This window comes from Phaethon aethereus (genome assembly GCF_964289735.1).
Source record: "Phaethon aethereus genome assembly, chromosome: 11".
Classification (NCBI taxonomy): domain Eukaryota; kingdom Metazoa; phylum Chordata; class Aves; order Phaethontiformes; family Phaethontidae; genus Phaethon; species Phaethon aethereus.
Window position 1 is genome coordinate 14924583 of NC_138587.1, and position 17337 is coordinate 14941919.

Consider the following 17337-nt stretch of genomic DNA (forward strand, 5'->3'; position numbering starts at 1 on the left):
ATTCTTAAGTATTTTTTCAGGGCACTTCTCTATCCATGATGGAATTTAGCTTATAGACAGTAAGAGTATTCATAGTGAACAAATAAATGTCTTTTTTTGAAATGGTATACTTTTTTTTTTTTTTTCTTGAAAACAGGTTCTTGTGAAACCGCTTCTGGACAGAGGATTTCTTTTTCTTCTTTCTCCTTGGCAAATGACATCCCCTTATGGTATGCATACTCTGGGGTTTTTTGGCTTTGGGTTGATTTTGGTGTGGGGGGGGTTTTTTTAGGGGGGTGGGTTTTTGCATGCTTTTGAAGCATAGTGGTGGTTGTCTTAACTAATTTTATTTTCTTGTGTTCTAGACCACCAAACTGGACGGCCTCGCATGCTACATGCATTGTTTCTGTTTCCAGAATCTAGAGATATAATGAGCTCAAGTAAGTTTGTTCACTGTTGAGTGTGTTGTGTATGTGCTTTAATTAAATGTAGTTTATATTCTGTTGAAGACTTACTAGAGTTACAGCCTGTCAGTGTAAACTAGGAATAACACTTTGCATTGGTTATGGTCATGGTGATGGTGTTCAAAAAGTGTTTATTTCGTTACAAAAGTAATTATCACACTACATATTTTAGGTTCATTTGTTCATGTTTTCAAAAGTAAAACTTTGTTCAAATTTTTTGATTGTATATTCTCTTAGAACTGAGCATCAGTAGTCCAAGAGATCTATGCATTAGTAATAACATTGCACTTCAGAGGTTGAGGACTTTCTTTAACCATCAAAACATTAAGGACGAAACATCTGAAAGTCTTTAATGCACCTGTAATTTTTCTTTTTTTTTTTCTTTTTTTTCTTTTTCTTTTTTTTTTTTTTTTTTGCATTGGGATATGCACCAAAACCCGAGTAAATAAGCAAAGAAAATATAGATACAACCAGATAATAAAGGATGACTGAAAGGACTTGACTTTAGTAGAACTTCAAGGCTTTGAGGTGAAACTTCAATCTTTTATAGTTGAAATTTGCAATAAATAGCACTAGAAACAGAACGCAGTCCTTTTTGGCGGGCTGTGAGTTAGAAGTGATATTGTCAACACACAGCTCTTTCCAGGCATTTCGTATTTACAAAGAAGCTCTTGCCCTAAGTCTTGGCAGCTTCCTAGATTCTTATCTCTATATTTCTTATTTTAATAAATCCCTTAGATTTTTCTGATTTAAGGAACAATTGTGAAAATTCAGTTGGTTATGCTATAAGATGACATTTAAAGTGTGTTCAAGCCAGTTCCTTTAAAAATACTCTAGTTCTTGCTGCTGTGGCATTCAAAGGCATGCGAGCTCCAATTTTTGCCAAACACAAGGTCAATCACTGGTTTCAGTCTTCAGGGGTGCTTAAATGTTTGAATGGAGAAGAGTTTCAGGCTATGATCGGGAGGGGGAAAGAATGTGAATGAACAGAAATTTGAAAAAAGAGGTCTACGTTAGAGCTTCCTTGAACTTGCTGTGTCAAGGATGTGGTAAAAGCATCTAATAGCTTCCCAGGACAGGGAAATCCTGCTCTTGGCATATGCTCTTATTGCATCTCTTCGATTTAGCGAGTTGTACTGCTTTGCAAAGGAATAGAAAAAGCTGTATACCTTTCTGCTGGGTTACTAAACTGAATCATTTTATAAGGGTCCAGTGAGCTTAGAAGCAGTACAATGAATGTGTTGGGACTGCATAGGAAGGAGTAATGCTTCCCGTTTCTTGAAGGGAGTTGTTAGGCTGCTTCTTAGTAAACCTTAGTAAGCCCTTGAAGTGGCCTTCTTCTAGAAGGGTCAGTAAAGTGGTTTAAATTGGAAATGATAATGTGTATCTAGCATACAGGTTACCATAAAATTATGAAAATGAGCAGTTCATCATGACTGTGAGTAGGTTGACTTTTAAGTAGACTTTAAAGCTGGTTATTCACAAAAAACCTCCTTTCCTGGCTTTTGGGTTATTTCTCCACAGTCATTCCAAACTGTGTTTCACCAAGTATGTATAATACAGAATATTGCTAAATAGTCATCATTTATTTATAGCTTTATGATTTGATTTTAATTGTGAATTCCCTTTTCTCCTATGGCAGCACAAAAAAGTGTTCCATTTGGAACACAGAAAAATTCAACTACCATGGTGTTGCACGAAAATCAGGAAATCATTCCAGAATTCACAAAGTTTATTCAGTCTCTACATTTTGCTTTAATCCAGTCTCGTAAAGACACTACTGCAGATTTCAATGCTGTTGTGGAAAAGTATATAAATGAGTATTTGAAAAGATGCTATAGTGGCTCTGGAAAATATAGAGAATTTGTATTATATCGGTATGAATCACGGTTGGATGACAAAAAATTTCTTTATTCTGCTCCAAAAAATAAATCTCATATTGACAGCTCCTTGCAAAACTATCTTTTTGGTTGTGAGGCATATCAACTACCTGTTTCTAGAGCTAAGGAGTTGATGGAGGGAAATCGGAAACTTCAACAGTTCAGTCCCATCTCAGACTATGAAGCCACAGAAGATGACTCTGATTTTGCCAACACAAAAAGCGGGAAAAGAATCCGTGCAAAATATGAAGCCACTGCTGCCAAGCGAAAACTGCCTCATTCTGGAGATTATGATCCCGATAGACTCAAAGAACTTATTAACTTAATCCAGTGTAGGAAAAAAAATGTAGGTGGAGATTCTGATTCTGAAGACCTTAGAAATAAAAGTGGTCTGAAAAGGAAGCTGGAAAAACAGTCTGAAAATTTGCGGAAATACTTAAAAATGAGTGAATCTTCAGAGAACAGTTGTCAGTATGAAGGTAAGAAAGTCTTTGCTTAGACTTCCTCTTTAAACGTTGTAATTCAAAGCATACTTAACATTTAATCTATATAGGTTGAATATTTTTTGCATACTGTGCATATTTTAAAGCATGGTAGTTCATGTAAGTGTTGGCCTGAGATCTATCAATAGAGATGTAGTTTAATTTTATGTAGGTTGCCTCTTTCTAGAAGACAAATTAATAGGACTTATCATGGAAGCTGCTTTTGTTCCGCCTCTTTGGAAAGAAGGCAGACTTCCAAAGAGTTTCCTTAACTGTGGAACTGTCCAAAGACCTTCTAATATAGAGTACTAAGCAGGCTTGATACCGTAATGTCTTTTGCAGAGTTTGACTTTAGGCATTGCTGTAATTCTTTATGGCTCCAATGCACTATATAATACTTAATAAATTAAGATTGAAGGGGAGCATGAGCACAGTTAAGATTGAATTCTTCTGTACTTGAAGTCATCTACATCCAAACATCTCAGCTAATTATCACAGATACTGACACTTAAGAGCTACCAAAAAAACACCCTTTGGTTTCTGTTTCCCTGACCCTTTTCTCAAGGCAGTGATACAGGCCTCCTTCAGAAGGAGGAAAACTGGGGAGAAGGATGGCACAAAGAACAGGGGGAATTACATCAAGCACTAGTCATTCTCTTGTGTACATGAATCACTTTGGAAGATGAAGCGGCTGATGTTAGGACTAAGTTTCCCTTTTGAGAGGAACAAAAGATACTGGCATGTGTGGGTGGAGGAGGCTACATGCTAGATCTTGGGATTCTTGCTTGGAAGTCTGTGAACCTTCAGAGTCAATTTACATTTGATTGTTACTGTAAAATATCCAAATGCATTTCTGTCTGTAATCAGAACAGTATCTGTTTAAAATGAAATTTTGACTTAACTCCTTCAGGAGTACCAAAACAGCAACACCTATGGTTTGACTTCCATGTTTTTATAACCCTAAAAGTAATTGTTTCTCTTGCAAAAAATCTTAGCTAAAATATTGTGGGTGTAAGTGTCTAAACATTGGATTTCCATATATGATAAATGAGGTGGGGGGTCATGAGTAGTTCCTTGGCCTGTCTCTTTCCAAGAAGAATAGATACCTATGGTATTTCCTCATCCAGGGGGATGAGTAGAAGAATAATAACCCTGTTCTAAAGTTACATTTAGTATGAATAGGCATGGTGAAGTTTTAGAATTATGCTTAGTCTAAGATAACTTGCAAGGTTAAGCATTAAGGTACTCATCAGCTTCTGGAGCAACAGTGATAGGATGGAGAGAAGTAAATATTTTGCTTAACGAATCTTTTTCTCTCAACAAGTGATGGAGAATTTTACAAGGTTTCCATAAAATACATAGATCATAGTATGTGACTTCTATTAAACCATACAGTAGTGTGGTACTGACTGACCTAAAAAAAAAGTAATTATTTATCTGGGGGAGACTATTAGCTTTAGAAACTGCCCTTTTATCAACATCTACCTGTATAAAGATTTTGTTAAGAAAATGAATGGATGTGTACTGTGTGAATTGATGCTGAAGAGTGAGACTGTGGGTATGTGGTAGGTGTTTGGGGGGCATGTCTGGTGTTGCCTTTATCTTAAAACTTAGTAATGGATTACTTTTCCCCTCCTCCCCCTACTCTAAGGGGGCAGAACCTCGGATTCGCCACACTCTGTTTTCTCAATTAATTCTGGTCTTTGTGGACATGATACTGACTTGAGGCAGCAAGATGTATCCGACCCTGCTGTTACTGACACACATGGCCTCATTAAACTGCTTTTAGAAACACTAGCTAGTGCAGGACACTTGGATTCATCGTTGGCACGGTCTGTAAATCAAGCTTTAGGATTAAGCACTGATGAAATTGAAGAGGATATGAGACAAAAATATGAATATGAATCCATTCCAGCACAGGACAAAGATGATCATGAGCTTCCTAATACTGCTCAGGCTGAAAATGTTAACTTTAAGGACCCACAGAGCCCAGCGATACTGGAAACTGATGTGGCACGCTTACCCTACCCTGTTGATGTTGATCTGCGGCTTTCAGCTAATGAAGTAGGCCTTGAACACACACTACGTTTAAAAGTAAGTGAAACTGCCATGTAGGTAGATGTCAATAATGAATGTACTGTTTTCATCAATGAGACTGAATGAAAAAAACACTCTATTTTTTACATAGGTAGACGTAGATAAGCACTAACTTTTCTGTGAAGAAGTTTTTCTCTTTGGTAGGAGCATATGTGGAAATTTTCTTAACTCTAAGATATGTGTTTCTGGTTCTTTATGTCTACTCTTTCTGTAATAAAATTATAGTTAAGAATACCTGAAAGATACAGAGCAACCATGGTCAGTCTTCCTCACTAGCTTTACAGTTAAGTGTAATATGCTGCTGCTTCAGTACCAGGCAGCAGAACTTCTGTCACTCTGTTGCCAAGTGCTGTATATGAGGGGTTTTTTTGATGCTTGCTGACACCAAAGTTTTGCAGTTGTCTTCCATTAGAGAAAAGATACTTACTGCTTTACAACCATCAAGCATCCTTTCGCTCTAACTGTAGTTATTTTCTAGGTTTGGGAATTGGTCTTGGTCCAGCCTCTTCAAAGTGTATTCTCTCTCCTACTTAATAGTAGCAGGCATCTTATAGGGCAGGAAAATACCCTTCACTTGTGTGCACAAGTGGGGATCCTGCAGTCCTTGTCTTTTGGTCTTGTACTGTAGAAAAGATGATGGGCTTGTTTCAGTCCCGTTAGCTGTGTCTGAGTGAGAAAGCATTGAGAAATGGGCATAGTGGAAGGTTTTAAAGGGATATTAAAGATGGTTGAGGAATTGGCTTTATTTACTTCTGGCAGGAACAGAGTTGAAACATTCTGAGCACTTAAACGCATGCCTAGCTCTCTTTATGAGCTCTCTTGGTGCAGTGGTGTATACGTGTTTCCACGCATACTTTTCGTCATAGTATATAACTGGCAGAACACCCTCTGAAGAAGGCTCTTGTGCTTAGAGTTCAGAGTGCCCCAGCTGCTTGCTCAATTACATTAGAGTGGTGGTTCTATGATCTTTGTTATTGATACTTGTACACAAACACCTGTTTCTAAGTCATGGAGCAGGAGAGAGTTTGTCCTGCCTGTAATCTTTGTGCTGTTTTGCTTCTAACCATCTGGAATGTGGGATGAAATTGGATTGTTCAAGGGTTTAATACTAGTTGCAGGCAGTTCCTTAGTAATGCCAACATCTCATGGCTTTAGTCAGCTATCAATACAACAGCCTGAAAAAGGCTAAGGAGCAGGCAGTTTTCCTCATTTTTTTTTTTCCCCTCTTTGCCTCCTTTCCTGCCTGCCCCAGTGTCCCGATGTTGGCAAATTTTCTTCCTAATGGCTGATACAGTGCTGTATTTTGGATTTAGTATGAGAGTAATGTTGATAACACGCTGATGTTTTTAGTTGTTGCTAAGTAATTTTAGTGCTTATACACAGTCAAGGACTTCTCGGCTCCCCATGCTCTATGGGTTGGTGCAGAAGAAGCTGGGAGGGGGCACAGCCAGGACACTGACCCAGCCTGGCCAAAGGGATGTTTCCTACCTTATAAAGTCATGCTCAGCTAACTCTAGTTTATATACTGGGGGGCGGGAATTGCTGCTTGGGGATGGGCTATCGATCACCGGGTGGTGGGCAACTGTTGCATTGTGCATTACTTGGTTTTGTATATCCTTTATCAGTTACATTAATAGTAGTATTATTTCCTCTGTCTTTGCTGCCCTATTAGACTGTTTTCTCTCAACCCATGAGGCTTTTGTTTTTTTCCACTTTTCTCCCCCATCCTATCTGGGGAGGGGCAAGAAAGTGGCTGCATGTGTGGTGATTTGTTGCTGGCTGGGGCTAAACCACCACACCCACCCAGCTTCTGTACCAAGGCATGCATTCAGGACTGCCTTATTTACTTAATGATAGACCGTCAGCAAAGATGTCTGTCTCAGAAATTATCAAACATGTAAATGAAATATATAAGTACCTCATGCAAACATTTCCAAGTTTGACTTGACATGACTGATGGCATAATTGTCAACATGCTGGTGAACTCAGGTGCATTCTTCTGTCAGCTGTTCAGAATGTAAAAGCTTAATAGCTACTAAAAAGTTTTGAGCTGAGAATTTTTATTGTTTTTTAGGAAGCAAGCACTGGAAGTGTAAGTAGTTTTGAAGACTACAGCCCCTGTCCTAGTACACCTATAGAACATGTTTATCGCAGGCAACATTCCAACTTAAATAATATAGGAGAAGTTGGAATGCACTGGAAACTTATTCCAATTACAGGTAAGGTGGGTTTAACTGTTACATTGATACAAATAATGAATGAAAGCATGTTCTAAAGATTTGTATCTTTCATAGATCCCATTCTTGGGTCACGTGTGAGTACAAAAGCATATATACAGCCTATATATATCCTATGCAGTTGTTTCTGATATTTGATTAATACAGAAATCTTCTGGATGAAAATAGATACTGGTGGAGAATATTGCTTTGGGTACATACTGACATAATTCAGAAATGTGAATGCTTGAGTATTTATCTGGTGAGGTACATAACTGTTTTGAATTCAGTGTTTGAACTTGCTAGGTTCTGTTGAAAGAATGGATGGGTGGATAATTGCAACTAGTAATCCAGAAAAGTTATGAAAAATGTACTCTCCTTGTAGAAGGTAGTCTAATTCTTACTGCATCAAGCTCTTCTACTGAAAGTGCTTCAAAGTCTTTGTCCTTATCTGAATATTTACATCTTAAATAATCTTACAGAAGAAACTTCTTGTTCTACTTCTTGTTGAAGCAAGTTCCCAAGTGTTGGGAAGAGCATAAAAGCATGGATTTGAAGCATGTGGAAACTGTAGGAATAGTCATCAAGAGCTATAAATTTAAGGCTACAAATCAAGTCGTCTTATAACTAAATCCAGATAGAATTCTCTGAGTAAAAACTTCTGATCGTGTTCCAGGAACACTGGAATCTGTCTCTTGGACATTCCTGATATCCATCCAGTTGTGTAGTTCAGCTCTTTTTCATTTGTTTGGCTGAGAATGGAGGAGAGCAGGGGAAACAGGTTTCCCTTTACGGTATTCCTAGGCCTTTCAATAAAATGTCAGGGTAGCTCTGGGTAACATTTTCTGCGCTTTCTTTAAGAGCCAAACATCAAAAATCTGTTCTGGTATTTTGCTAAGTTACAGAGTATGGAGACTGTGAAGCTGTTCGAATAGGACATTGTTTCCTTTATTTCTGGAGGGAATGGCCACTGTGCATATAGATGAGGATATGGTTGCTGAGATGGCTAGTTATGTGGATGATTAAGCAGCTAAGAAATGTAACACATCATAGACGTTGGATGTGGGAGTTAATGCAAGGGTTTGTCAGTTGACTCACACATTGCACAGTCATCTGTGAGACTACAAAACTTACTAGAAAAAAATGTCTCTGAAGTCTTCTCAGAGGGAGAAGTGCTGTTCTGTAGAGATGAAAGAAATTGTCTTGAGTGTCACTGTATTTCTTGAGTTCCTATGACATCAGTTCTTTATATTAGCTCTTACTGCAGGAAGTATTGACTAGCTCTGCAATATGATCATGTCAAAAGTGCTATATAAATACCAAGAAACTCTACAAATGCTAACTGCTGCTCCCCTTCAGGAGGGGCAGGAAGAGTTCAAGAGGATCACCTGGAAAAACATGAAGATAAGCAAACAGGTGAGAAGAGTTGGGGGGACAGTTTGCATATGTCATTGTGGCCTGAACTTCTGAGCAGTTCCTATTCTTGCCTGATACTGAATTTTCATTAGAAAATTCGATCAGTAATACGCTATTCAGCAAGTGGACTGATTTTATTGAAGTACATCAAGAAGGGTGTAGGAAAGTCAGAAGAGCCTTTAATGTTTTGGGCTACCGGCCCAAAACTGGGCATATCTTCCTGTACAGTATCTTCTAGAAAGCTTTGAATTTCTAATCTAGGGAACGAAGATTGATTTAGTAATATTATTTAAAGGAAGCTTTATTCTTTTCTGAAACGGCTTGCTTTCTAAATCCAACAGCTTCTTCATGTCTCATTGTTTGTAGCAAGGTAGCTATAGAAAGGAATTCAGAGAACATCAGTCTTGTCTTTTTCGTCTCTGCACAATTGCAGGAAGGCAAATTAGCAATGTCTCATTTTTTTCTTTTTCAACAAAAGTTTGTTTTACTTTTGATACAGGGATCATATTCAGCTAAACTCACTTTAAGTGAGTGACTTGTTTGTGACTTGAGGAGTCACAAGTTTGTGACTTGAGGAGTGTGGGGTTTGTCTTGCTTCTTTCCCAACAACATCAGAAAGTGTTGGAGGAGGTAATTGTTCATGGGTCCTCAACTCGTCTGGACTACTTCTGTATCACGTTATCGTTCATTTCTTCATGATTACATAATGTAAAATTCTGACAATAGTAAGCAAACCTGAATCTTATTTTTGAAAGCTAACTTGGGCACGTACGTATTTGAGTAAGTCCATCCTAACTCAGTTTTGGTTTGCATTTGAGGCTCTTTGGCTTTGGACATAAAGGCCAAAAATTGTGTTTGTTCTTGCTTATTTTTTTTTCTCTTGTAAGAGTCTATTAATGCATTAATAGATATTCTTAAAAGTGATGGCTTTTGATGACATTCATCTTGGATATGAAGAAACAGAACATTCTAGGCTTTGTTTGTCAGGTGATGGTTGAATTTCTGATTTCAAAATCTACCCAGGAGTCCTCTTTTTGGAGTCACTGTTGGAGGAGACCTCTCTTAGGCAGTGAAGAATTTGACTCTTAAATCTGTAAGGATAACTACTTCAGCAGCTCTGAAACACCTGTTCTTAGGCAGGCGTCTCTAGTTTCTTTGACATATCTAGTTACAAGGTATTACCAACAAATAGTATGTTTGAATCATGAATCATACTTTTAATAGTTGAAGTGTTTATTTATTTGGGTTTTGCTCCTTGCTCATGCATTTGTTTTTTGTGAAGACTTGTGACCCAAAGGTGTAGATCTGTGAAGGATGCTGCCTTCAAAGAATTCTGTTTAAATAAGGGTAACTTTAGATTAAATCATCCTTTTATTTTTTTTTTAATCCTGTTTTTTACGTTAGAGAATATTTTGCATTTTATATTCTGTTGAACATTTTAAAATAAAAACCTTCAGTAAAAACAAAGGCTTTTGTTTTTAAAACAAAGTTTCTTTCATTCTGGAAAACTTTAAATAATACCTTTGAAGAATAACCTAATCAGTTCTTAATCGACGATATCTTGAAAACTTTTTTTCTAATGTAATTGTTATAAAAACTTTCCATCAAATCGGGATGAGTGAATTGTATATTAGTTTTTTCAAAAACCTTGGGATTTGAAGTTTTACTTGCAATGGAGGTGCAGACAGGAGTGCCATAGAACAAAATTACTTTGCTAAAAACTGGTATGCAACTGATGAGCTGTATTAAAATGCAAGAAGTTATAAAAATAGCCCTAAATTTAAAGCCATAGTATAGCTTTTAATCTTTTACTAAGACTTGCTTATAGTGCAATGTTTCTGGATTATAATAGTGATATAGCTTGTAAGTGTTGAGCAGTTCAAGAATAATGAGATACAAGGCAATTAAAATACATTATGTATCTCAAACGAACTTAAACTAAGTTTATTCATTAACATTATGATTTGGTACGGAGTCTTTCAAAGTCTTAATATACTTGTGTATACAAAAGGTCTAGAGCAACGCTGAAGGTAAAGAGCAACAGAAAAAAGGTTCAACTAAAATGGAATGGAACTAATTGGAATAACCTGATTTATGGTTGTGTTTAGTGTTTTTAAAGAAAATAGAAGTTTGTGTTGACTGAAAGTATGTGCTTTTAAGGATGAAGAAAGAATATATAGTTTCATTTATAAGGAAAATAAAGTGGAACCACATTTCTAGTTTCTCAGTGTAACTCTGGTGGCATAAAGTAACTATGAGGTGATGATGTCACCATGAAAAAGGGATCCTGTTAGTGGCAGATGTTTTCCTTTTGGATCTGGATGGGCATGATCAAATCAGGGACTGAATATAACTTTTTTAAACTGGCTACAAAAATGACTGCATTCCAAAAGAACACTAACTTTCAGAAACTGTCTGTACTATTTTGGTTATTGGTTCTGTTCCAGAAATCTCATTTTCTGCTTACAACTGCATTAGCTTTAACAATAATGCAACACTTAAAAACCTGAAAAAAAACCTCAAAGAAAACCTCCTTTGAAGTATTTATGGAACAGATACACACTGAAATACCTCTGTGCATATATCATTAATTGCAACAAAGTGTTAAAATTGGTTTAAAAAGAAACAAAACCATAGTTTTGAATGTGGAAACGTGGATGGTAAAGAAACTGAGTGCTGCAGAAGTGATCTGAAGGTTTGGATTGTGAGAGGCTTTCAGCACTCCTTGCAGCATAACTGATTCCATGTATCAATAATTACCATAAGACTTAATATCCTACCTTTTTTAAGCAAAAAGAATTCTATTCTAAATTGTGAGATCAGACATGCAGCTTGCAATTTGCAGTCTTAACTTCACAAGGAAGTGTGTGGCCAAAATAAGCCTTTTGCAAGTCTGAGGATTTTAACCTAGCAGCAAATGAAAATATTTGAATATTTGTCACCCTGCTTGATTTCTAATTTGATTTTTTTTTTTTAATTAAGGGACTTCCTGTTATGCTTAATCAGATGTTATCTCTGGCAAAATTACCTGTGTTCTGCTTTTCTGAGCAAACCTTGACTTTATTGTTCTACCATCTTAGGAGCTATTACATTTTCTATGCTTCTGTATCTCAGCAGACAGTAACACTTGAGTCCTTGGGTTTAAGTTGATTGGAGGGGGGAGGCACAACAGTAATGCTGTTTTAAAACTGTGGTTTGGAGGTTTTAGTATATCAGTTGTGTATGACTTGCAAACATGAGATGACGATGATTAACTCTTCCTATATAGGTCTGAAATCACCAGAAGAACCACTGGTGCATTTACCACCAAAGGATGCCTTTCCTAATGACCCCCGGGTAATAAATAGACAGAGAAGTTCTGATTATCAGTTTCCATACTCTCCATTTTCAGACACACAAAAGGGGACAGCAGAAGATGGACTTTATACAAGACAAGTGGAGAAACTTGAAGATCAGTGTGGGCTAGCGGATCACCCTTTTACAACTAAGCATTCCATTAGTGCAATAATAGAGACTACACTATTAGAAGAATATAATCTCTTTGCAAGAAAGATTCAGGAGATACTGCAGCAAAAGAATATTGCTTATGTTAGTGGTATGTCCACACCAGTCTTCTCTGCCAGAGAGAGGATAATGAGACTTTCTGAATACATATGTTTACAGGCATCAGAGATTTCTGTCCAAGAATATATAGAGACACTGAGTGAAAAGTTGAATAGTGTTATTTTGTCCTCTTCGTGCATTAGGCAGACGCCACCAGTTCATTCTAGTCCTGAATCGGCAGAAGTGGTTAGTAACGCTGCACCGAATCCTCCACCCGACATGTTACCTGTTTGCCGGGACTCTGATACGGCATTGGTATCAGAGCCATTGTGTAATAACGTGGTGGAAGATCTGGATTCTAATGAGCAGCGTTCATCAAGCTTATCCCTAGTGCAGGAGGAAACGGATCGCGTGGATGCTAAAACAGAGGATATGTTGACAGCTGATCAGACCTCATCCAGTGGTGATCTGATGGAGCCACCAGAAAAGACACAGAAATCTCCAGAGAACCTAAACATTTCAACCCAACCAGCCTTTTCTGATTTTATAAGCCAGTTAAAACCTGAAGTATTTAACAGTTTGGTCAAAATTATTAAAGATGTACAGAAAAACACTGTGAAATTTTATATTCATGAAGAGGAAGAAAGCATTCTCTGCAAAGAAATCAAGGTAAATATGTTCCGGTTCAGCCTCTCTTCAGTGTTACAGTAGAATAGAGTGCCTTTCAAATCCAAATGTATAAAACTGGGCTTGCAAACATACGGTAGTCTGAAATTTGTTCCAGAAAATGTTGAATTGTGAAAGTGAATTGTGAAAGTAGGCTGTCCTGTCCCATTTCTCGTTTGAGGTTCTGAGGTAGTCTTGCTTACATTTAGCTTTTATGCAAGTCTTTTTCTTAGTGTTGGAAAGCAGAACAGGCTGTCGTTGGGTTCTTTCTGAAGATACTGCTGGGGGGTAGCCTTATAGGAAAAAAACAAGGGCAAAAATGTGATGGCTTACCATTTTAGAAAGAATAAATGAAAAGTCAATGTGTGTTGTTTGGGATTTTTTTTTCCCCTTCCCCTCCAGTTAATAGTACAGGTAACTTTCAGAAATTACTGTTCTTCTGTATTTAAATGTAGATGATGAAAGTTGAAAGTGAAATAATAAAAACTTCTGGCTTTACTTGAAAATTTATGCAGTTTTGATAGCCTGTCAGTTGGCCACTTACGCCTGATTCTGTAAGAATGACAGACTTGCTAAAACAGCCTGTTTCTCTGTTGCTGCATCTTTCCGATTAATGTATCGGAAAGATAAGGAAACCAGTCTCTCGGAGATTCATTTGAATGGAAAACTCACTTAACATGGTCATTGCATGGGGATTGTTTTGGCTGAACTACCGATTCGCTTTTTCTTCACAATCTTCTCTTTCTGTGGTGGTAGGAATATCTTACAAAGTTAGGTAATACAGAGTGCCATCCAGAACAGTTCCTCAAAAGAAGAGCTGCTTTAGATAAACTGTTGATAATTATTCAAAATGAAGACATCGCCAATCTCATCCATAAGGTATGTCACATGAGTAAATATGGACTACAGAAAGCTACCGTTAAAGCATAGTGAGGCGAGCTCATTTTCAGTAAGGCCACTGTCTCGTAACAGCATAGTGTTTAAATGCGGTCCTGTGTTTGGTTGCCACTTGAAGAAACAAAAATGGTTGTGGTAAATACGTCATCTTGTTATATCATATACCCAGTAACAACTTCTACCTCCGCATACATGCTAATGCACATTTACTCTTAGTAGTTGTAAAGAGGCCTGTGTAGTTCTGCTTCTAATTCTGTGATGCGCTAATGGCAAATGAAGGCAGCTGTCAGACTACCTTAGGTATCCCTGACAGCTTGTGGTTTATGAACCTGTGCTGGACAGAAAGTAAAATTATTCTCAGTGCTCAACTTCCATTCCCCATTCCTGTAATGTTTTTGAGGAAAGCACCTCCCCTGGAAAATGAAAAGATAGTAATTCTTTGAAAGTGTGTTTTGAAGTTTGACATTTGGTACTAGTAAGTAGGAAAGTTCTGTAGTGTCGTGTGTCATACGTCCCTGCACGCCGCCACCCCTCCCCCCCTTTTTTTTCCCCCCATTATCTTTGATATACATCTCTGATTTATAACATTTTTAAACAGATACCTGGTTTAGTAACTTTGAAGAGGCTTTCCTGTGTCAGCTTTGCTGGTGTCGATAGTTTGGATGATGTGAAAAATCACACTTACAATGAATTGTTTGTGTCTGGTGGTTTTGTTGTGTCAGACGAATCTGTCCTTAATCCAGAGGCCATCACTATAGGTAAGTGTGATATTTTCTGAAGTTTTAAAACGCAGACAAAAAAAGCCTGACATTTGAGAGAGTTGCCGTACTTGTCACAGTGAAGAGTCAAGTCTTGTAATTTTCAAGTCTTCTGGTTTTGGAAGGTTTTTTGGGGGGGGGGGTTTTGACAACTTCAGCTAATTCAGTCTCTTCCTTACCTCAGTGGGCTTTTTGGAGAACATGTTTCTGGGGAACAGGTGAACTTGGAGATCTTGTCTTATCTAAGTTTTTGTTAAAGGTTCCATACACATAACTACACAAACTTATTTCTTACTACTCAATCCACAAATATGCTGAAAAAAAATGGAGAAGCTAATTTCTTTCACTTTTTCTTTATTTGAAAATCTTTAACAAAATTACCAGTTTTTAAAGTATATTTTAGCAGGGCAGACTATGGATGACTGAATTCAGCTTTTACAAAAGCAGATACCACTGTTGGGCATCTGACCTACAAAGAAGCATCTCAGTTTTGGAATATTGTTGTTGGCTAATGTGCTAGGAAGAAAACCTGAAGTACTAGGCTAATGTTCACAGTTGTGTAACTACTTCGATGAAATCAGAAAGCAGCTTTGTGTAGATACTGAAGCGGTATTTTCAGTTTGCATACCACAAAATTTAACTTCTATTCAATATTTCCGAAACAGATAAACTAAAACAGTTCCTAAAGTTTCTGGAGGATCTCAATACCCCAGATGGGAAATGGCAGTGGAAAGTCCACTGTAAAATACAAAAAAAACTTAAAGAGTTGGGGAGGTAAGTAGTATTCTTTAAATACCAGTTGTTAAAATACTTCAGCTTCAATAATGCTCTCCAAAACCCAGTGAAGTAGAACTTAGTCTTATGTTTGTCTTTTGACTTAATTGTAATATTTAGACTGACCTTAAATCAAGCATCTTCCTAATAGTGTGCTTCCCCCCTGGCCCTGCCCTTACAGAATGAATGCTAATGCCCTGAGTCTGCTGACCCTTCTGAATACCTATCAAAAGAAGCACTTGGTTGAAATTCTGTCTTACCATAACTGTGACTCTCAAACTCGAAATGCTCCAGAATTGGATTGTCTTATCAGGCTTCAGGCTCAAAACATACAACAGAGACATGTTGTCTTCTTAACAGGTAAAAATAAAATTTATGAATACTTCTCTCCCTCTTTTGATAATAGGTGCTAAAAATTAACACAAAATCTCCTTTTATGTCTTTAGAAAAGAATGTCAAAACATTTGCAAATTATGTTGATCATGGAATAGTGGTTGCTACTGTTGATGACTTTATGCAAAATTTTAAGAGTCTTGTTGGGTACCACAACTCGGTTACTGAAGAAAACAGCCTTCCTCCCTCCGATGCTCACAAAAGACAATCAGGTAATTAAAAAGCCCGTATACTTTCTTTACCTAATTAGACGTGTGGGGTGGAGGTCCTTGAGAGAGCGTGCCTTTACTATTGTAAATGAACACTACAGATGGCAAGGAAAACCCAACTCTCAAGCTACTCTTTTTCTATGTGCAATGATGGGGCAAAAGCAGCTGGGACGGAGCACCAAAGATGATCTTAAATGCAGAATTACAGGCTAACATGGTATTCCAGAAAGTAGCCATATCCCAAAGTGGTGTAAAGGAGGATAAACTTAATGATAGCTTTTAGAAACCGTAACAAAAGGACTGAGGTGTCGGTAATTGTACTCCTTTAATTGTCTGATCAACTACTCACCTACTGTATAACTTTAGATGCTGTTTTGACATTATCCCCTTTGGAGCTGGGAGTTGGGATTTCCCCACACTAAACACGAACACAATGTGCAGAAGCTTTTAGCATCGGAATAACTGGACATTCACACAGAGGGTTAAGTGTGTATGTTGAGTAAGTGAACAAGAGTGGCAGAAGACCAAGACTTAAGTGATACTGGACTCGCAGACCTGAAGCGTAACACTCTGTGAGTAGTGTATAGCTTTTCTAACAAAAGCTTGTATTTCAATAGAATAGGACTTTCTCTTTTTTTTAATGTAGTTCTTGTAGAAAACGATGAAAAGGAGGAGGAGGACATGTCTCTGGATTCAGGGGATGAAACATCACAAATAGAAATCTGCAATGATGCTCACTTGGAAGCTTTGCAGACAGAGGCCAAGGGCTCACATGGAGTAGATGCAAAAGAAAGCTGCTTGGCAGTTAGAGAGTTATCTCCTGAAGCACAAAAGACTTCTAAAACTGACTTGGAAGAGACTCAACCAGTTACTCCAGTTTCTACAACATGTTCTGCTGAAGGGGAAAAACACAATTCAGTTGAACAGACTCCTTTCAATAACTTCCAAGTTTATAGTAGACAATTAAATATGTCCCATCAATTCAGTCACTTTAATGTACTCACTCATCAGACTTTTCTGGGAACAACATACCCAATTTCTTCTGCAAGTCAAAACCAAGATGGGGGTAATTACTTTCTATCTGCTTACAGTCAGAGCATGGATACAGAAAAGTCATCATCGCCTGGTGGTTGGGATATAAATTGTGATTCTTCCAGGCCATATTCAAAACAGAAATAATCTCCTAAATCTCTTTTTATAAGTTGCCGTGGACTTTTCTGTTTCTAAAATGGTGGATTAACAGTTCCTATTTTATCCTGGAACACAATGTTTCTTGTCCTTTATCTCAAATGTTTTCTTGTCTTATTTAAATCCTGATGGCTTGTACCTGTTGGAAGCGTCTGAAAGTTGAAATAAATATATATATTTTTTAACATTTACTGTACTTGAATTATCTTGTTTGTTGGCACTTTTAAGTTTCTACATTTGTATTTGACCTGTTCCTGGGCTTCAGTTTGAGGTCTGTTTTAATGTAAAACTGAATGTTTGCCTAAAATATGTGAAATAGCCAGTTTTTTTTTAACTGTAAGAGTATCCAAATCACTTTTCTTTACATAAATATCA

At 37.4% G+C, this 17337-nt stretch overlaps 1 protein-coding gene across 1 annotated transcript in view; it reads left to right on the top strand.

The window, feature by feature from the left end:
• The window catches only part of TASOR (transcription activation suppressor), a gene marked incomplete at its 5' end in the record, with an annotated part of 32937 nt that extends 15858 nt beyond the window's left edge, over positions 1-17079 (top strand). The window contains 13 exons of the mRNA XM_082004659.1: positions 137-209; positions 345-419; positions 2086-2802; positions 4457-4899; positions 6977-7121; positions 8478-8534; positions 11803-12746; positions 13500-13622; positions 14239-14398; positions 15064-15172; positions 15354-15532; positions 15619-15777; positions 16421-17079. Of these exons, the coding sequence (XP_081860785.1) occupies positions 137-209; positions 345-419; positions 2086-2802; positions 4457-4899; positions 6977-7121; positions 8478-8534; positions 11803-12746; positions 13500-13622; positions 14239-14398; positions 15064-15172; positions 15354-15532; positions 15619-15777; positions 16421-16953 (3717 nt within the window). The 3' untranslated portion in view covers positions 16954-17079. The remainder of the gene's footprint in view (positions 1-136; positions 210-344; positions 420-2085; positions 2803-4456; positions 4900-6976; positions 7122-8477; positions 8535-11802; positions 12747-13499; positions 13623-14238; positions 14399-15063; positions 15173-15353; positions 15533-15618; positions 15778-16420) is intronic.
• Between the last annotated feature and the right edge of the window lie 258 nt (positions 17080-17337).